Raw genomic sequence first — 21807 nt, 5'->3', positions numbered from 1 at the left:
TAAATGAATGAATTTTATGGTATATAAATTATGTCTCAGTAAAGATCTTTAACAAAAAGAAAAACTATACCAAACTGTTTTAAAAAGTTGTACCATTTCAGGGGCGCCTGGGTAGCTCAGTGGGTTAAAGCCTCTGCCTTTGGCTCAGGTCATGATCCCAGGGTCCTGGGATTGAGCCCCACATCGGGCTCTCCGCTTAGCGGGGAGCCTGCTTCTCCCTCTCTCTTTGCCTGCCTGTCAAATAAATAAATAAATAAAAATCTTAAAAAAAAAAAAATAAGGCTGTACCAATTCTCATTCCATCTGACAATGAATATGAGTTTTAGCTACTCCATATTCTTCTCGCACTTGGAATTGTGTTTTTTAATTTTACCCATTATATGGGTATGCAGTGCTGTCATTACACTGTATACTTACTATATCACCTTTTGTCTTGTTGCATCTGAGAGAGCAAGATGGGTCACCAGCAGCTCTGCTGGAGCCATCTGAAGAAATTTGGCCAGGGTGCTGCTGCTTGCTGCGTCTGCTCATACTGACACAGTTTGATCTGGAAATACAGCCTATGGCCTCAATATGTGCTGCCAGTATTTCCTCCAGTACTCAAAGGATATAGGCTTCGTTAAGTTGGGTTAAGTGAACTTCCTTGAATGGGTCATCCATTCAAGGCAGCACATATGCTAAAATTGGAATGATATAGCGAAGATTAGCATGGCTCCTGTGCAAGTTTGAAACGCAAATTTGTGAAATATTCCGTATTTTTACTAGAAAAAAAAAGTGTTTTGAATATTCTATGGTCCTTTGCATTTCCATATAAAGAGTGAAATTAGCTTGTCCATTTCTGTAAAAAAAATCTGCTAAGATTTTGATTAAAACTGCATTAACTCCAGGTGAACTTTGGGGAGAATAGACACTTTAATAATATTGTTTTATTTATTTACTTATTTATTTTTAAAATGAATTCCAGGTGATTCTACTTTTTTTTTTTTTAATATTTTATTTATCTATCCGACAGACAGAGATACAAGTAGGCAGAGCGGCAGGCAGAGAGAGAGGAGGAAGCAGGCTCCCCGCTGAGCAGAGAGCCCGATGCGGGGCTCGATCCCAGGACCCTGAGATCATGACCTGAGCCGAAGGCAGCGGCTTAACCCACTGAGCCACCCAGGCGCCCCAATAATATTGTTTTAAAATCCATGAACTTAAAATATGTCCATTTATTTAGATCTTTTACATTTTCTCATCAGTGTTTTGTAGTTTTTGAGCATCCTATTTTGTTCCGTCTTTCCCCTTATTTCATTATTTATGTTATATAAATGGTATTTTTGACTTTCAATTTTTTTTCTTAGTGTTTAGACATAGAATAGTTTTATATTGACCTTTTTTCCTGAAGCTTTGATAAACTCATATTTAATTCTTTTTTTATGGTCCTTAGAGTTTCCTGTGCTCATAAGCATGTTGTATACTGATCTGTATATCTTTCAGTTCTGTCTGTCTTTGATTTCTTTTTCTTTCCTTATTGCACCGGTTAGGACCTCCAGTAAAATACTGAAATGGTAAGAGTAGACCTCTCTTTCAGATTTCCAAAAGAAAGCATTTGTTCTTTCATCATTAAGTAATGTGTTAGCTGTCAGTTTTCAGAGATTCCCTGTGTTAGGTTGAGGAAATTTCCTTCCATTCTGAGTTCGCTGAGAAATTTTTATCATGAATACATGTTGAATTTTATCAGTGCCTTTTTTTTTTTTTTTTTGCATATACTGAGATGATTATATAGATTTTCTCTCTCCTTTTTAAGTATTTTTTTGAGCCCCAGTGTGGGGCTTAAACTTACAACCCCAAGATCAGGAGTTGCATGCTCTACTCCCTGAGCCAGCCAGGTGCCCCTGGATTTAATCCTTATTCTGATATAGAGTTATGGTGATTAATTATAATACTAACTTAACCTTATATTCCTGGGATAAACTCCTCTTGATCATAATGCAGTATTTATTTTATACATTACAGAATTTGAATTGCTAATATTTTGTTGATTATTCTTATCAGTGTTTATAAGGGATGTCAATTCCATAGTTTCCTTGCAATGTCTTTGGTTTTGATATTAGAATAATATTGCTCTATAAATAAGTTGTGCACTATTCCTTCCTCCATTTTTAAAAATGAGTTTGTGTAGGAAAAAAAGTTTGTGTAGGATTAGATTATATCATGCTTAATGATTAATAGAATTAACCAGTGAGGGCATCTGGGCCTAGAGTTTTCTTTGCAGGAAGAATTTTTTACCCACATTTTATTATTAGAAATTTCATGGGTGCCTGAATGACTCAGCTGTTTGGGTACCCATTTCAGCTGGGATCATAATCTCAGGGTTGTGGGATTGAGCCCCACATGGGAATCAACACTGAGCATGGGGACTGCTTGGGATTCTCTCCCTCTGTCCCCCATCCCACTCACACATTCTCTCTCTCTCTCTCAAAAAAAAAAAAATAGAAAGAAAGAAAATTGAAAATACACAGTAAAGATGAAAAAATTACACAGTGAATATCAATATAATCACCACCTAGATTCTGTCGTTTACACTTTACTGTATTTTATCACATACCTGATCCATAAGTGGCCCTCCATCAATTCATCTTATTTTTTTATGTGTTTCAAAGTAAATTTCATATATCAATATACTTCTGTGGGAAGCATTTTTTTTTAAGATTTTATTTATTTATTTGTCAAAGAGAGAGAGTGAGTGCATAGGCGGAGGGAGCTGTAGGCAGAGGGTTTCCCTGGGAGAAGTATTTTAATTATTAATTCAGTTTCTCTAATAAATTTAGGGATAGTCAGGTTCTCTACGTGTTCTTGAGCCAGTTTTAGTCATTTGTGTCTTCAAGGAAGTTATTTATTAATATGTGTTGTTAAATTTATTGGCACAAGTTGTTCATATATATAGCCTATATCCTTTTTCCCTTTAATTGCCCATAGGATTGGGGCACCTGGGTGGCTCAGTCAGTTAAGTGTGGGCTCTTGATTTGGCTCAGTTCATAATCTCAGGGTCATGGGACTGAGTGCACAAGCACAGAGCGAGAGGGGGAAGCAGACTCCCTGCTGAGCAGGGAGCCTGACCTGGGGCTGGATCTCAGGACCCTGGGATCATGACCTAAGCCAAAGGTAGATGCTTAACCAACTGAGCCACCCATGTTTGAAGTCTCCTTTGTCAGATATTACAATAGCAATTCTACTTTAATTAATGTCTTCAGAAGGCTATCTTTCTCCATCTTTTCACTTTCAACCTGTGTCTTTATATTTTAGGTGAATTTCCTTTAGACAACCCAAAGTTGGATCTTAATTTTATGTCCAATCTGACAGTCTCTGTCTTTTGATTGAAGTGTTACATTTAATTTATTTATCAGTATGGCTGAGTTAAAATCTGCCGTTTTACTGGTGGTTTTTTTTTTTTCCTTTTTCTCCACCTGTTCTTTTTTTTCTTTTCTGCCTTCTTTTGGATTAACTGTGTGTCTTTTAGTATATTTTATGTCCACTGTTGACTTTTTAGCTGTACCTCTTCATTTGGTTTTTAGTGGTTGCTCTTTAATTTATCACAATGTACCTTCAAAATAATGTTATATATGACTTCATGTAACATGTAATAACCTTTCAATCATTTGTTTCTCTTTGCTCCCTGTGTACTAGTGTTGTCATTTATAAATTTTCTTCCAGGTCTTATAAATACATTGCTATTAGTATTATTATTTCTTAAACAGGAGAAAAACCAAATTTAATAGTGTACATAGGCACATGGAGGAATGCACACAACATAGGAGTTCCCACAGTGCTATTATTTTTTGCTTTAAAGAGTCAATTACCTTTTTTCTCATTTTAAAATTTATATTAAAGTATTTTGTGTTTATCCATGTATTTGCCATTTCCAATGTTCTTCATTCCTATTTACAGACCCAGATAAAGTAATTTTCCTTCTGCCAGAAGGACTTCTTTTAACATCTCTGTAGTGCAGGACTTTTAACAACATATTCTCTCAGACTGTTGGAAAAGATCTGTATTTCACCCTCATTTCTGAAGGATATGCTGCTGGATATAGAATTCTAGCTTAAGGGGCACCTGGGTGGCTCAGTGGGTTAAAGCCTCTGCCTTTAGCTCAGGTCATGATCCCAGGGTCCTGGGATCGAGCCCCGCATCAGGCTGTCTGCTCCGCGGAGAGCGTGCTTCCTCCTCTCTCTCTGCCTGCCTCTCTGCCTACTTGTGATCTCTGTCTGTCAAATAAATAAATAAAATCTTTAAAAAAAAAAAAAAGAATTCTAGCTTAACAGTACATTTTTGGGGGCACAGATAGTATTTTGTTGTTTTCTGGTTTATATAGTTTCTGACAAGAAATGTGAATTCTTCTCTTTTTTCCCTCTCCATATAATACATTTTTTCCCCTCTGGCTGCTTTTGATATTCTGTAGTACTAATTCTCAGCAATTTTATTATGTTGTCCTTTACATCTTCCATTTTGTTTATTATGTTCATGGACATTTTTAAATACTTAACACATTTACAATATCTTTATTTTATTTTATTTTTATTTATTTATTTATTTAAGATTTTATTTATTTACTTGACAGACAGATCACAAGTAGGCAGAGAGGCAGCAGAGAGGAGGAAGCAGGCTCCCCACTGAGCAGAGAGCCCGATGCGATGCGGGGCTGGATCCCAGGACACTGGGATCATGACCTGAGCCGAAGGCAGAGGCTTTAACCCACTGAGCCGCCCAGGTGCCCCATCTTTTTTTTTTTTAAAGATTTTACTTATTTGACAGAGAGACACAGTGAGAGAGGGAACACAAGCAGGGGAAGTGGGAGAGGGAGAAGCAGGCTTCCCGCTGAGCAGGGAGCCCGATGAGGGGCTCCATCCCAGGACCCTGGGATCACGACCTGGGTGACCTGAGCTGAAGGCAGACGCTCAAGGACTTAGCCACCCAGGTGCCCTATAATAGCTCTTTTTATTTTAGAGGTGGGGAGGGAAGAGGAAGAGAGTTTTCTTTTTAAAGATTTAATGTGTTTTAGAGTGTGCACACACTTACACAAGGGAGCAGGGGGAGGGCAGAGGGGAAGGAGAGGAAACTAGCAGAGACTCTGGCTGTCCACTGAGCCTGATATGGGACTTAATCTCAGGACCTGATCATGAACTGAGCTGAGATCAGTAGTCGGATGCCTCACCCACTGAGCCATCCAGGCACTCCAGAAAGAGAGAGTCTTAAGCAGGCTCCATGCTCAGCATGGAGTAACCCAACACAGTAACCCAACACAGGGCTTAGTCTCATGACTGTGAGGTCGTGACCTGAGCCAAAATCAAGAGTCGGACTCTTAACTCACTGAGCCACCAGGCTCCCCTATAATAGTTATTTAAATGTCCTTTCTTTTTTTTTTTTTTTTTTTTAAGATTTTATTTATTTATTTGACAGAGAGAGATCACAAGTAGGCAGAGAGATAGAGAGAGGAGGAAGCAGGCTCCCCGCTGAGCAGAGAGCCCGATACGGGACTCGATCCCAGGACCCCGAGATCACGACCCGAGCCAAAGGCAGCGGCTTAACCCACTGAGCCACCCAGGCGCCCCAAATGTCCTTTCTTTTAATTCCAGTATCTCATATCTGGGTCTGTTTCATTTGAGTAATGCTCCCTTCTAACCAAAAGAACCATTTTACATGTCTGGTAATTTTTTATTGGATATTAGGCATTGTCAGTATTATGTACTTGAGTGCTAGATTTTGTTGCCTTTATTAAATAGTTTTGATGATTTACATAAGCTTACTCCCAAATCTCAAAACAACAAAGAGAACTGAAACATGACGCTCTTGCATAGCTGATATTTTGTCCTTTTAACTGTGTACTTGATCACTGTGTCCCTTTTAGGCCAGGTCTCGATGGATAGGCTTTGCCCCGTATAAGAGAAGGTTAAGCAAACGGTATCTGAAGGAAATAAACAGTCTTCTCTGGGTACTAGTTAGTCTTGGAGCTCTTGAACCTAATTGTTTCTTCTCCTCATCTTCTGAGATGCAAATCTGTTAGTTACAGTATGCAAAAAAAGTGCTAAAAATAGATCAGCAAGACTCTGAACCTGGCTATTCAAAGAACACCGGTGTATCTGCTTATATTGTTTTGGACAGTTATCTAATGACTACCTTGCACAGTTGAGCTGAGAATGTGCAGTTGAAATTCATTGCTAAATTGAACACACCTCAAAAGGACAGTTAAGAATGGGTCAAACCTGATTTGAGAAATTGAAGCTATAGATTGTGTGTTTGGGAAGTAAAGTAATATTCTTACCCACCTTTTTTTTTTTTTTTAAAGATTTTATTTATTTATTTGACAGAGAGAGATCACAAGTAGACAGAGAGGCAGGCAGAGAGAGAGAGGCAGACTCCCTGCTGAGCAGAGAGCCCAATGCGGGACTCGATCCCAGGACCTTGAGATCATGACCTGAGCCGAAGGCAGCAGCTTAACCCACTAAGCCACCCAGGCGCCCTCTTACTCACCTTTTTAACATTTTGCTCATCTCTTGTGCAGGACTTACTTTCTCAGCATCAGGGTTGAGCCTAACCAGTCTGCCCTCAGGTGGTAAGACCTGACAGAGCCTAGGCTGTCAATGCCAGAGTCACAGACTTATCAGAGCTAACGGCCTCCCAGCGGCTGCCGTTTCAGGGGCCCTACTACACTGGTGGAAATTTTTGCACTCAGAAATAACTGACAGAGTAATGTAAAGCGGAGGAGATGGAGGACAAAAGAAGAGAGATCTTGGATTCTTGCGTTTTCCCTATTTTAAAAGGTGTGACGCTCGCACTGTTAGTTTTGCAGCTGATTCCAAACCACACTAAGCACTGCTGGCTCCATCCTGCATGTGCTTCTCTCTGTGGGTCTGTCCGTCCAAGGTGGTTTATCTTGAATCCCCATTTTGCTTGTTCACTCCTTAAAGGCAGGACTTGGTTCTGAGGCTTTAGAAGCCGATCAGAATGCTGAGAAGAATGCCGGGTATACTGTGATGGTCTAAATCTAATCTTATGGTATGACCTTGATGAGAAATTCCTTTCCTTTTTGGTTGGGCCTAAGTGTTACTAAATTAGTCCACAAGCATGTTCAGTGTTTGCTGTTTCTTAGGACTCTGTTAGGCATTGTGGAAAATCTATAATGTAACACAGGGTCTTTTCCTTCAGGGGGCTGAGAATCTAGCTGTGACACAGTTTCAGTAAGGAAATCAGTGGTAATAGCATGTTTGTTTCTCCAGGAGAGGACCTGCCACTCTGCCTCACACATTCTTTCCTCCACAGGAAATCCCTCTTTGGGAAGCCTATGGAAGACTCAATCTCTTTCAGAAAGTGGGGGAGGGGAAAGTTTGCTCATTTATGACAAAGCTTGAAATTTCATGTTCTAAAAAGCAGTTATTTCTAATAATACACTATATGTTATGGGGCTCCTGGGTGACTCAGTCCATTGAACGTCTGCCTTTGGCTTGGGCCATGATCCCAGGGTCCTGGGATTGAGCCCCGTCCCATCTCCCTCTGCTATGCTCTCTCTCTCTCTCTCTCAAATAAAATAAATATCTTTAAAAGGAGAGAGAGAGAGAGAGAGATGAAAGATTGTTTAAAAAAAAAAAAAAGTTAAATAGGGGCGCCTGGGTGGCTCAATGGGTTAAGCCCCTGCCTTCGGCTTGGGTCATGATCTCAGGGTCCTGGGATCGAGCCCTGCATCGGGCTCTCTGCTCAGTGGGGAGCCAAGCTTTCTCCTCTCTCTCTCTGCCTGCCCCTCTGCCTACTTGTGATCTCTCTCTGTCAAATAAATAAATAAAATCTTTAAAAAAAAAAAAAGTTAAATAATTGAATTAAAAAAGAAAAACAAAAAGCAGTTATTCGTAGAGTTATATTAAAATTAAAGAGAATCCTAATAATGTAAAGCATTCTCTGTGTGTCAGGTGATATGACTGACACTTTATATCTATTGTATTTCTCTCTGAAGAACATTATTATAATCCTCATATTACAGGTGAGGAAACCAAGGCTTACCCAGGCTAACCTGCTAGTAAGTGGTAGAGCTAGGTTGAGTTTGGGCAGGCTGACTCTAGAGTCATACTCCCCCCCCCAATATAATTAACATACAGTGTTACTTTAGTTTCAGGTGTATATCGTAGTGATTCAGCAGTGTCATATATTATTCAGTGTTCATCAAGAAAAGTGTCCTCTCTTAATCTCAGGAAACACTGAGGGTTGCTGGAGGGGAGGGGGGTAGGAGGAATGGGGTGGCTAGGTGATGGACATTGGGGAGAGTATGTGCTGTGGTGAGCAGTGTGAATTGTGTAGGACTGTCAAATCACAGACCTGTGCACCTGAAACAAATAATATGTTATATGTTAATTAAAAAAAAAAAAGATAAGTGTCCTCTCAGGCGCCTAGGTGGCTCAGTCATTTGGGTGTCTGCCTTCAGCTCAGGTCATGATCCTGGAGTCCTGGATTGAGTCCCACATCTGGCTACCCACTCAGCGGGCAGTCGTCTTCTCCCTCTGACCCTCCCACCTCATGTGCTTTCTCTCTCAAATGAATGAATAAAATCTTAAAAAAAAAAATGATAAGTGTCCTCTTAATCCCGTTCTCCTATTTCACCAACCCCCCACCCACCCCCGCTCAGGCAACCAACAGTTTGTTCTCTTCTAGTTAGCAGTCTGTTTTTTGGGTTGTCTCTCTTTTTTTCCCTCTATTCATTTTTTTGTTGTGTTCCTTAAATTCCACATGAGAGTGAAATACAGCCGTACTCCTATGTTCTTTTGAAAATTAGTAGCTGTTGGTTGAAACTCTTTTCCAGGGACCAAATACAGCTAGACCCAGTAGTGACCCATCAAGGTCTTTACTTGGCAAACATCTTTGCTGTGCTCCTTGTTTACCTTGTTCTGAATTTGGAAGAATAAATATGAGTTAGGGCAGAGGAAGAATTGTCTTTTTGCTTCTTTATCATCTGCATTCTGCTTTCATGCAATCCAGCACCTGACCAGGGCACCACTTAACTGTGAGAGTGCCACCGAGAGGCTGTCCTTACACTGGTGAGATCGCAAGGTTAGGGACAGACCTTTATTGCTTCTGGAAGAAGAGAGGGTTGTTCCTCATTGGGAGACACATCACCAGGTGTGGGGAATGTCTGGTTTGGGGAAAGTCAGGGAAGGATGGTTGGCTACATAGATTAGGTCCTTTCAGAGAAAAATGAAAGATCAGACCTCCAATTTCTCTTCAGTTTCCTGCCAAATTTTACAGAGCATTTTGGTTTTATAACAGATTCAGAGAAGGGAGCTACGCAATGCCTTGAATAGGTCATTCTCGTATTTATTTATTTATTTATTTATTTATTTATTTATTTAAAAGAAGCCCCCCCCCCTTTTTAAATTTTATTTATTTATTTAGAGACTGTGTGAGAGTGGAGAGGTCAGAAGAAGAGCAGACTCCCCTCCGAGCAGGGAGCCCGATGTGGGACTCCATCCCAGGACTCCAGGATCATGACCTGAGCCAAAGGCAGTTGCTCAACCAACTGAGCCACCCAGGCACCCTAGTCATTCTCATTTTTAGAGGAAAGGCCCTCTCCCTTTGAGTTTGAGGAATTTTACTGGGTAGTAGAAGGAAAAAGTTTTCTGACTTCCTGGCTGACTTACCTGTGTCCTTCCAGGGACAATGAGAGGGAGATCTTAGCCTGCATTTACCATACTAACTGCCTGCGGCTACGTGGCTGCTTCTCTCCCCTCTAGCAGTCCATGTGCCACTGATTGTTGTTGAAGGCCTATTCTACTCAGCACTCTTTCTTTAGAGATCTGGCATTATGCTAGAGCAGTGAACAGTTTAGACAGGTGGCATGGAGAGCAAACCTTTTTAGTCAAATCTTCTTGGTTCTGTGGAGACCAGGAGAGGTTTGTCCCAAAGGTGGAACCATTGCAGGGGATGAATTTCATTTCCCAAGAACTTGCTATGGACCAAATTCTCTGATTATTTCTCTATCATCAGCTCATAGAATAGCAGTAGCTGGTAAGCTCTCTCAAGCCCTGAGAGAAAGAAGTGAAGGTAATAACGCAGATTTACGCCCGGTGATGTTCTTGCTTGTGGTATCAGAGTTTGATCTCTCAAGCTGTCTCTTCCCACCTTACGGAGAAAAAGAAAGGGAGCCAAAAAAATCATATTCTCTAACTAGTGAATAAACATTTGAAATAGAGCAGATAGCCAGAGTCCAGTGGGAGAGATAGATGGAGATTATCATGAAAATCCTCTGAAAAGCCTTTATCTCTTTCCTCCTCATAATTACTATATGTTTCAAATCATCCAGAGATTAATTTCTCATGATTAGGGGTTAAAGCAGAAGGGCATGGAAGTGGGAACAGGGTGGTAACAGTCTCTTTCAGAGAATGGAAAATTGGCCTTGAGGTATGAGCATTCATTGTAGAATGTATTCTGGGGCCCCTGGCTGGCTTAGTGGGTGGAGCCTGCGACTCTTGATCCCATTGGAGTCATGAGTTTGAGCCCTCTGTTGGCCATAGAGCTTACCTAAAAAGGGGGGAAGGGAGGGTTCACATCATAGAAGGTATTCATTGAATCTTTTTTTTTTTTTTTTAAAAGATTTTATTTATTTGAGAGAGAGAGAGAGAGCAAGCATGAGCAGGGAAAGAGAGTCAGGGAGAGGGAGAAACAGACTCCCTGCTGAGCAGGGAGGCCCGGCAGGGAGCCCAACATGGGACTCTATCCCATGACCCTGAAATCATGACCTGAGCCAAAGGCAGGCACTTAACTGAGTGAGCCACCTAGGTGCCCCTCATTGAATCCTTTTAACACCCCGAGTCCCAAGCCTGGAGACCCACCTGATGGCTGCAGCCAAAGAAAGCCCATGGAAGATTAAAGACCTTTGTATTTCAGGCTTCTAAATGAGTACTAAATAATTAAAATAGCAACCCAGGGGTGCCTGCGTGGTGCAGTTGGTTGAGTATCCGACTCTTGGTTTTGGCTCAGATCATGATCCTTAGAGTCGTGAGAGCAAGTCCTGTGTGGGCTCCATACTCAGGGCAGAGTCTCAGATACTCTCTCCTTCTCTCTCTGCCCCTCATGCCTGTGTTCTCTCTCTTTCTAAAATAAAAATAATAATAATAAAAATAAAAATAAAATAGCAACCCAAACTAGATTTTGCTGATACTGAGTTTGGAGTGGTCTGTACATTTTGGTGGTAGTAGATACCAGCTATAGTAGGGCTGAGCAGGATCTGCAGCTGCTATTGGTGGAAACTGACAAGCCCTGAGGCCCTGAGGAACCTGGTAGTAATGAAAACGTAAGCATCAAACCAGGCTCTCACCAGGTTACCTTTCCAGCTCTCCACAGATCATGCTTCCCACTTCTTAGGAGTGAGTATGAATTCCTTGAATGTTTGTTCTCTGGAAAATTAAGCTTAGCCAGTAAACTAAGGAATGTGCCCCAGGTTAAACTAGCTTACCAGTACAGGAAGAGCACTGGATTGGGAGTCAGAAGCTTGTCTTGCCTAATTCCAGCTTTGTGTTTTTGGGTACTTTACAGTCTTTCTGGATATGTGTTTCTTCATCTGTGAAATGAGGGCCATGGATGAGGTAGGTGATTTCAGAGATTCCCTTCCAGAACTATTATTCCTATGGTTCTGTTTCCATGTTAACACTTTGGCAAAAAGAGGTATGGTTGCCTTCCATATCACTCTCCTTATATATTAGTGAGAGCTCCGGACCTTCTTAGCCACCATTTCACCACCTCATTCATCTTATTCAAATGCATCAGGTGTTTCTTACGTCTGTTTCTTTTTTTGTTTCAATCTCAATAGCCTTCATTCTTTGGTACCTTATGTTGGCTGGATCTTATGATTTATATTTTTATGTTTATTTCATATGTTATCTTTAATCTTTATAATATCAGAAAAAATTGTATGATGATGACTGTTTCCACCGATAAAGAAACTAAAGCTTAGACAGATCTAGGTCATATGAGTACTAGATGATGATACCAAGATAGGAACCCAGGTTCCTCTAACTCTGTAGCCCCTTTCTATTACATCCCACTGCACTCTTGATACATTCCATGTTTATTTCCTATTCTATAAGAAGTCTCTATTGTCATCTTGTGGTTTCATCCTCATTTGGCAGCCTGGTTTCTAGGGAAAGCCTTACATGTTGCCCTGGCCAGAAGTGGGCTGGTGGCAGCCTTACATACTCTGCCCAGATAGGTTACACTGTAGGTGTCAGTTCAGACTGAGAAGGAAACGAACACAAGTTTGCTGTCAGGTCATATCCTACTACTTAGTTGTCTGCTAATTTTCATTCTGGGAATTCAGTCCACCAGATATTTGAGACTAAGCAGTTTTTCAGGCACAAGGCATAGACTTCTGACATCAAGATTGGATAGCCATTTGCCAGGAACTTTTCCATTGGTGATACTCCTTTGCTGCTATCTTTAGGCTAGAAGTTACTTTCCATTTCAAAGGCTCTGTTAAAAAAAAAAAAAATGGGGCACAGGCTACTAAATAGTCTGTGGGGAATGCCTATCATATGTGCTTGGGGAAAGGTGTGTGTGTGTCTGAAACCTCTTCAGCAATTTGAACTTTTTTTTTTTTTTTTTTAAATAAAGTTTGTGCGCTGGGATCTCTCTCCCTCCTGATCCTGATATGGCCAGGAGCTTTACAACCTATATTATGCAAAACTGGCCTCTCTGGGCATCTCTGCTCAGTTTTCCTTTAACCTTTATCCTCTTGCATTATACCAAGATTATTAAGCAGTGGATACTGGACATTCTTTGACTTGTAGGGTCATTATGGAAGCCTGCTTTCATATTGAATAGAGAAATTAGGTTTCTTCTTTACCAGAATCTGAATGAAGGCATACAAGGCCCTATCTCCTGGCTTGTGGTTAGAACTATCTGGGGATAAGAACTACCAGATATCTATTGTCAACAGAAAGAACTTTTCATTGTAAAATTAGTAACCATTTATTAGATATTCCTTATGTGCCAGACACTGAACCATCATCTCATATCATCCTTATATCAGCTTTATAAGGGTATGGGGTAGATAATGTTATCCCCATTTTACAGATAAGAAAACTGAGGCTCAAAGAGATAAAGTAATGTGTATAAGCTTACATTAGCTCACTAGTGGTTGATAGGCGACCAAAATTTATGTCTCTCTGACCTTAAAGCCTAGGTCAGGCCCTTCTCCTCTAGAGACCTTAGAGGAGGGGTTTAGGTCCCTTTCTCACTCCCAGTCTGTTCTTCCCTTACCTGAGGCAGAGTGTTTCAAGGCAAAGAAGAGGGCATATGATCTTTGAAACTGAGGCCATTTGTGTCTTCCACTTAAATCCAGAAGCTGTTCCTTTGTGATGAAGAATTATTTATACACATAGGTTCCTTGGGTTAGTTTGAAGTAGGTAAGTAGTACTCCCTGGGCTATGAAGACAGTTCCTCTCAAGTCCCATGAGCTGCCCAGGTAGCTGTGTAGCCATTGGGATGATAATGTTTTTATCAGTTTTATGTTACTTTGAGGAATCAAAATGTTTATTCCCATGTGCTTTTAGGAAGGTGAGTTCAAATTCCATTTTATATGGATACCTGAGTGGCTCAGTCAGTTGAGCATCTGCTTTTAGCTCAGGTCATAATTCAGGAGTTCCAGGATCAAGTCCTGCTTCAGGAAGCCTGCTTCTCCCTCTTCCCCTCACCCCATTCATGCTCTCTCTCTCAAATAAATAAATAAAATATTAAAAAATACCATTTTGTAGAGAGATACAGTCTGAGGCTCAAAGAGGTTAGGTAAATTGTCTAAGATCCATAGTAAGAGTGGGATTACCAGTTAAGTTCTCTTTCTGTTAGGTCCCTTGCCAGAACCCAGGCTTCTGTGTACTGAGGGCCATATGTGGTGGTGTAAGGACTCCTTAGAGAGCCTGTGGCTTGTTATTGTTTTGCTGCTTTGGGGACTACCTTGAGCTGAGGTGGTGGGCATGGTTCCGGGAAGCCCACAAGCCCAACAGCCTGATGACAGAAGGTGGGCTTGCACTTGGTAGATAAGAGTGTTACCTGATGAAATGGGGAAGGACTTTTGGAATGGCCAGGAAGCCAGAGACTGAGATTGCAAATTGTGGTAAAACCTAAGGTACAGGGGCGCCTGGATGGTTCAGTGGGTTAAGCCGCTGCCTTCATGTCATGATCTCAGGGTCCTGGGATCGAGTCCTGCATCGGGCTCTCTGCTCAGCAGGGAGCCTGCTTCCCTGACTCTTTCTGCCTGCCTCCTGTCTACTTGTGATCTCTCTCTGTCAAATAAATAAATAAAATCTTAAAAACAAAAACAAAAACAAAAACAAAAAACCTAAGGTACAAGCACTCTGGGAGATTGCTTCTGCCTGAGTACTGCCCTCTGCCACATCCCATGGTAGTGTGGAATGGGAGGCCCAAATGGGATGTGCTCCTGAAGTCTGAAGCTACAGAAAGCAAAGTCCTAGAATAGGAAAGTAAGAAGCTTAGTGTTCCAGAGTCCCAAGTGGGCTAGGGCCCAGACCTAAACTTAGAATATCATCTTCTCCTGGGGATTTAAGAGAGGTGAATAGAGTGGGAGATGGAAGAGGCTGAATGAACTGAAGGGCAACTTACCTGTGGGTAAAAAAAGAAGAAAGGAAGTAAGACCTGGATAAGAGGACAGCTGAAATCATGTACTAAGTCCAGCCAGGCCTCTGGTTTTCTTCCAAAGAACTGATAGCTTAAGGACATTCTCTGCTTTCACCTCCCTTAAAAAATTGAACTAAATTCTTCTGGCAAAAGCCAAATTTATTGAGAAGTGAAAAATCCCTGTTCTGAGTGAGATCTTAGACCTTCCACTTGGCCATGGCAAGAAGAGAAAGCCCAGGTGATCAGGGCAGCATGACCTAAGCCTGAGGCTCTCCGGATATATGGTATCTCTTGACATGCTGTACCTTCTTCTCAGAATTGGCTTTAGCATGGTTTTTGTCTTAACCTGATATCCCTTACAAAAGGCTGAGCCCTGGATGCTGGGTCATTGGCATTGCTGAAGCTGCCCAGAGTTCAGGGTTAAGGAAGCATGTATTATTCTGTTCTGTCTGGTTCCTGGGGGCAGTTCCATCTTGGAGGAATTTTGCTCTTTGGGGGGTTTGAGACATTCAGTTCTGGATCAAGACCTTGGCTCTCAGTATTTTGGCTGCAAGCACAGCCCGCGTGCATGAGAAAGCTGGATTATCCTGTGGGTGACTGCCACTGCTGAGTACCGGTCCTCCTGCTGACAGAGCTGACAAATGGAATTAGAAGTGAAGGAGCCAGCTGATAATAGGGTCTGTGGGTCATAGCCAGGCAGAGTGACCTTGAGGAGCTGGGTGTCTGGAGGAAAGGAGACTGAACCTGGAACCTAGGCCAGACCTTTGCCCTAGCTGTCCCTTTCCCCCAGACTCGAGGACACATCCTTCCCTGTGTTCTCCATCATTACTCTCCCCTCAGAAATTCTTGGCAGACAGAAGTGTCTGCTACCAAGTGAAGTGTATCCTAGCATAAGACTGAATTGGTGAGAACAGCCCGGAGGTACTTTGTGCCCCCTCAAGAGGCAGTCTTCAGTCCCTCTGACCAGTCCTGACTCTATTTTTCTCCTTGCCTTCTGTTAGAATTAAGACTCGGTGGGCGCCTGGGTGGCTCAGTGGGTTAAGCCGCTGCCTTCGGCTCAGGTCATGATCTCAGGGTCCTGGGATCGAGTCCCATATCGGGCTCTCTGCTCGGCGGGGAGCCTGCTTCCCTCTCTCTCTCTCTCTCTCTGCCTGCCTCTCTGTCTACTGTGATCTCTCTCTGTCAAATAAATAAATAAAATCTTTAAAAAAAAAAAAAAAAAAAAAAGACTCGGGGTGCCTGGGTGGCTCAGTGGGTTAAAGCCTCTGCCTTCAGCTGAGGTCATGATCCCAGGGTCCTGGGATTGAGCCCCACATTGGGCTCTCTGCTCAGCAGGGAGTCTGCTTCCTTTCCTCTCTCTGTGCCTGCCTCTGCCTATCTGTGATCTCTGTCTGTCAAATAAATAAAATCTTTAAAAAAAAAAAGAAAAAAAGAAAAAAGGAAGCCTCACAGTGGGACGCCTGGGTGGCTCAGTCAGTTGAGTATCTGTCTTCAACTCAGGTCATGATCCCAGGGTCCTGGGATCGAGTCCTGAATCAGGCTCCTTGCTCAAAGGGGAGCCTGCTTCTTCCTCTGCCTGCCCCTGCCTGCTCCTTGTACGCTTTCTCTCTCTCTGGAAAATAAATAAATAAAATCTTAAAAATAAAAACATTAAGCCTCACTCATTCCTCCCAAGTTCCTTACTGAGCTGGGAGCTCTCCATGACATCATAGACTTCCCTCCCTAGTCAGATCAAGTTACAAAATAGCTAGCACCCAGATTACCCCGGTGAATAAACACTCATTCCATCTCCCTGGTCTCGCCTTTCTGCCCAACTCACTTCTGTCTTGATGTAGTGCCTTTCCCCCTAAATGTCCTTACCTTTACTTCATGTTCTTAACAGTTGAAGTCACATCAGAACTTCCTTTCGGAACCACAGAGGTCCACAGTTCCTGGAGTCAGTGGAGGTTTGAATCCACCCACACCCACAGAAAGTTAGAGAAAGGGGAGAGAGCCCTTATCACAACAAAAGGTGCAGTCAGCTCTAGCTTAGTCAGGAAAGTATCCCTTACATCCCAAGCCTGGAAGGCCCAAAAGTTCCATCCAGGCAATGGATGGGAAGACTGAGTTGGCATGGAGAGATGAAAACAAGTGGCAGATGGTGCTGAGGAACATCCCGGGACTGAAGAAATGTGGTTCCCAGAAAGGGAAAAAGGAGACATTGGCAAAGTCTTACTCAGCAACTGTGACAACCTGGCCAGAGAAAGCTGCAGGATATGGCTGAGAACACACTGATGGTGTCAGGATGCTACTGAGCTCAGACACTCACTGTTCTGGCACCTCTTCTCGTGCTCTTTTACCATATCCCGAGTAAACAGCCTTGCTGGCCCTGTAGGACGGGTGAGGAAAAGCCAGGAATAGAAGAAATTAGAAAATGGTACCAGAGGGCGCCTGGGTGGCTCAGTCAGTTAAATATCTGCCTTTGGCTCAGGTCATGATCACAGAGTCCTGGGATCGAGCCCCACATTGGGCTCCCTGCTCGGCAGGGAGCCTGCTTCTCCCTCTCCCTCTGCTGCTCACCCTGTTTGTGTGCTGTCAAGTAAGTAGATAAAATCTTAAAAAATAAATAAATAAATGGTCCCAGAAACCTGAGGAATTGCTCTGTGTGTCCAGACTTTCTTGTGGGTGATAAATAGTGAGCATAGTCTTTGGAGGTATTGCTCCAGACTGACTCCAACCCAGCAGGGCAACAGGAGGGGTGTGGGGACTGAGTGACCTAGGCTTTGAATGGCCTAAGTCCTGCTTGGCCCTTGATCTCCCCCAGGTGCTGGAGGTAGTACGAGCCAACTATGACACGCTCACACTGAAGCTACAGGATGGCCTGGACCAGTACGAGCGCTACTCAGAGCAGCACAAGGAAGCTGCCTTCTTCAAAGAGCTGGTGAGTCTGCCCCGCCGCCATCCCTGCCTGTGTGTCTTGAGGGCCCTTTCCCAGCCAGTGGGCTATACTGTGCAGGTGTGCATCTGGGGAACACAGTTTGCCAAAGGCTGGTGAAATAAAACTTGAGGGGTCTGCTGACATTGGGTGTACCACTTCTCTTCCAAAGTAGCCCAGGACCAGGCAGTGAGAGAAGATATTCCCCAGGGTACTGGTGCCAGGCAGGGAAGGGTGAGGGTTAGGACTCTGAGGCAGCGTTGCCCATCCATCTCTCTTCTGCGGCCATGGAGACAGCCCTTGAACAGCTCCAGCTGGCCCTGGGGTTTGACGCGTGTTCCCAGTGGCAGCTTTGGCTCATTACTCCTTATCCTGTCCTCCAAGCAACTAATGAGAGTCATTGATTCTTCTCCTTATTGCAATCACTTCTTCCTAAATTCCTAACTGGCTCCTGGTCTGAATGCGCGCCCCCCCACCCCGCCCCACAATCTAGTTCTCCAGTCTTCACCCCTACCCCCGCCCCCCCCCTCCAATCACTCAGCTTTCTGCAGCCCCCACCCTTGGCCACCTGGAGCCAGTGAGCATTTGCTCTGCCTCCTACTCCACCTCCTAGTCAGCTCTGCCACAGAACCAGGCTCTCCCTGTTGGTGGTCTCTCTCCTGCCCTCTGCTCAGAGCTGCTGGGGAGGCCGGGGGCGAAGCTAGGCCTGCCTGTCTCAGTCCTGCCACTCCACCTGCCTGGTTGTAAATGAACATTGTGTCTGGGGGCCAAGACCAGGACACACTGTTCCCCCTTCCCGTAGCTCAGCCCTCCCACTGCTCGGGTAGAACGCACCTCAGACCAGACCTTTTACTTCCCCATGCCAAGTTTGTGATGAAGATGCTGGATTGTAGATTATCTGTCTTGTGCTAAATACAGCCCAACTCTGACCCTGACATGAGAGTCCTGAGATTTTGGACTTCCCCAAGGTGAGGAAGGTCTCTGGAAGTGAGTGAATTGGGAACAGGGGGAAGCCATTAATATAAAGAGAGCAGAGTCTAACATTTTTACAGGGCGCATGGCAAGTCTTTAAGTTGATATGGGGGTTTTACCGGGGGACCAGACTTCACAAAGAGGGTAGGACATTGGAGATGAAAAGAGTGTAGAGGAGAGAGGGGAGCTCTGTGTCTGGCCCTTTGGTACTAGCTTCACCTGACTCAGTTTTCCTTATATCTGTACCTCTGACACAAGGGAGCAAAGAGGTTCTGGTCCCACTCGGAGCTAATGACCTTGAGCTGCCTGCTGGTTGCCATGCTACCCTTTCCTCTGCCTCCTGCCTGATGACTTCGTTACATTTTCCATAGCTAAGCTGGAGTTGGAGGAAAGCTCCCTGGCCTTTGGAACCCAGGGTAAATCCACATACTTTTTCTCCTTTTTCCCTACTTTGTCTCTCATACAGCATTCACTTCTATTTCCCATGAAATAGAAGTGAAGTGGATTCCTCCTAGAACCCATTCAGAGAAGGAAGTTTGGCCCTTTGACTCCTTCTCCACAGGTTCTTTCTCCACTGACGCCGGCGACACTTCCCGCAGGGGTCTCAGTGTGTGGGGAGAAAGCGTGAGGGGAGCAGTGGGGACAGAGCAGGGGTATGCCCATCTTTCCTCTAAAGCACAGGCGCTTCTTTGTGGTTTGGAAAGACTACTGGGCTGGGAGTTAAACCTGGGTCCTGCTTCCAAGCCTGGGGCTCGCAAACTATGACCTGTTTCCGGTCACTGGCCTCCTTGCATTGTACTCCTGCCATCTTTTTTTTTTTTTTTTTTTTAAAGATTTTATTTATTCATTTGACACAGAGAGATCACAAGTAGGCAGAGAGGCAGGCAGAGAGAGAGAGAGGAAGAAGCAGGCTCCCCGCGGAGCAGAGAACCCGATGTGGGACTCGATCCCAGGACCCTGAGATCATGACCTGAGCCGAAGGCAGCGGCTTAACCCACTGAGCCACCCAGGCACCCTGTACTCCTGCCATCTATGCCAAACAGGGGCTGTATCTCTAGGTGTTCTTTCCAACCCAGAAAAGTAGATGAATACAAAAAAAGAGTGAGAAGATCAGAAATTCACTTTCTGGCCTCATTTTCTCCTTCTCTGTCAGACCCCTGACCAGACCTTGTCCCCCTCTGCATGGCCTGGCTGAGGCAGAGACAAAGGTCTGAGCTCCACCTCCTTCCCTGTCTGTGCTTACCTCTACTTCTTCAGGTGCCCAGATGCTCTTCTCACATCCACTGAAGTTTCGTCTCTCGGCCCCTCTTCTTTCCTTCCACTGAAACATAACTATTTGTTCATTTGCCTGCAGAAATGATAGCTATTAAAGGTTCATCTCCTAAGAGAGAAGCATTTTAGCACTGAATCATGGCTTTGTCCATCAGGCACTGCCCTCTGTTGTGTGTAACCAACCGTCTCCTCTGTTTTCTCTCTGCTTGTGCCCTCTCACCTTCCCCAACCCTTTCCCAGGTTCGATCCATTAGCACCAACGTCCGGAGAAACCTGGCCTTCCACACACTCAGCCAGGAAGTCCTGCTCAAGGAATTCTCCACTATCTCCTGAGGCCACGCATATCTGAGCAGCTGCTGACTGCCCTTACCTATGAGGCTCCTGGGCTGGAGGGGGACTGGGGAAAGGGGCAGTCCCCAAGGTTGGAGAATAACACAGATACTGAGTTCTCTCCGTGAAGGCCGTGCTTCAGTGGAGCTTGGACAGCAGGGGCTGGGGGGCAAACCTGGGATAATCTTATTTGGGGAGGGTTTGGGTGGGCACAGGCCTTCAAGAATATGGGGACTTCCAGCGTGGGCTCCCTGGATACCCCCTCACATTTCCAACTGAGATTACAAATTGTGGCTGCTGATTAATTTTCAGGAGCTGTTGGGGCAAGTCTTAGGATGATGCCAGTATCCCACGAGTCAGTGGTTCTTCGAGGCTTCTAAAAACAGACTCTCAGATATAGATGGAATCAGTTCTGCTTTCTTTGGGCCTGGGGCTGAGCTGGGATTGAAATCTGTGTCCCCTGTACCTGCAGGCACTCTGTTCATAGTTAGGACCCTTAGCTCAGCTCAAGGTAGTGTAGGAATGGAGGACCTTTTTTTCTACTTTCTAAATCTGGGAGACTGGAGATTAGAATCTGCCCAGTGCCCTGCTGTCCGGCCACCAATTTCTGGATTTGATTCTTGGCAGCAGGAGTACCTATTACCTCCCCTGCCTTCCAACCCATTGATTGGTCAGCATTGTAGGGTCACAACCTTAGCTTTTAATTTTCAGTCTGGTTTAAACTGTCGTTAGGGTGTGTGTGTGAAATAAACATTGACAGGTTTTCTGGAGCCCTCAGGTGCCTACTTTGCTGGTTCCCTTTCCAGCAGCCTCCCCACCTTCCCAATCACCTTCTCCTCTGGGAGCCTCTCCTGCCTCTACTGAGCTCCCCTCCACTGTCCCGCCCCCTCAGCCCCCTCACCCGGCTGTTGTTTACATCCAGCCTGCCTAAGAATTTCCTCTGGGGAGGAATCTGTTCCTGCTGTGGTCTGGTGCCTGGAAGGGAGAGAACCTGCTGGCGGCAGGGAACCCTCCATCTGAAAGGGGCCAGGTGAGCATCATGGCGAGGCCATTCTGTCTACCCATATTCTGGGTGGAGCCGCAGGCAAGTCTCCTGGCCTTTGGGAAGTTGGCCCATGTTTCCTCCTCTGGACAGCCTCCACTGGACTACTGTAGGTTTTCCCTACCCTGTGGCTGCTTTCAAAGTAGCAGCTGCTCTGAGATCTCCCCCCTTTTAAAGCACTTTCTAAAGCCCTCGGGCTGACAGGGAACAAGCAGCACAGGAAGACACTGGGAATAAGTGCAGGAACCAGCAGTGAGAGCAGGTCTGGGACCTCCCTGGCTGCTATTCCACTTAGCTTCAAATCTCTTTAGGATACTTGCCTTCCAGAGCTGTGGTTCCAGCACTGAGCAGATATGCGCTAGTTCCAGAGAATCCATCAGCATGCTGCCATGTGTAGACGCAGATTCCTGAGCAATCCGGTTGGGTCATTGAACACTAGATGGGGTAGCTCTGCCTGGGGCATGTAGTGTTCTCCACAGTGATAAACTCTAGAGGAGCTGGAGCTGGAAGCTGATGGCAAGTTGAAGTTATTAAAATTGATTTGTATAGGATGGTCTTTTAAGCGTCTTTTGTTTGTTTCTTTCTTTCATCTCTGTTACTCGGACCTCATTTCTCAATGACAGCATTA

General features: G+C 44.3%; 1 protein-coding gene, 1 non-coding gene and 1 pseudogene across 3 annotated transcripts in view; all 3 read left to right on the top strand.

Annotated features, from left to right (window-relative positions):
• The window catches only part of ARMH3 (armadillo like helical domain containing 3), a 183267-nt gene extending 161532 nt beyond the window's left edge, over positions 1 to 21735 (top strand). For both annotated transcript variants that reach the window (XM_032311841.1, XM_032311842.1), the window contains exons 25-26: positions 17453 to 17569; positions 20048 to 21735. In XM_032311841.1, the coding sequence (XP_032167732.1) occupies positions 17453 to 17569; positions 20048 to 20140 (210 nt within the window). In that variant the 3' untranslated portion in view covers positions 20141 to 21735. The remainder of the gene's footprint in view (positions 1 to 17452; positions 17570 to 20047) is intronic.
• Positions 278 to 785, top strand: LOC116572679 (annotated as a pseudogene).
• On the top strand, positions 652 to 760 carry LOC116573782. The gene has a single exon (XR_004278994.1). It is a non-coding gene; the product is annotated as a U6 spliceosomal RNA (small nuclear RNA).
• Positions 21736 to 21807: the final 72 nt, after the last annotated feature.

The sequence above is a fragment of the Mustela erminea genome, chromosome 14 (genome assembly GCF_009829155.1).
Source record: "Mustela erminea isolate mMusErm1 chromosome 14, mMusErm1.Pri, whole genome shotgun sequence".
In the NCBI taxonomy this organism is placed as follows: domain Eukaryota; kingdom Metazoa; phylum Chordata; class Mammalia; order Carnivora; family Mustelidae; genus Mustela; species Mustela erminea.
The sequence above is the reverse complement of the archived record's forward strand: the minus strand, read 5'-3'. Positions and strand labels throughout refer to the sequence as shown.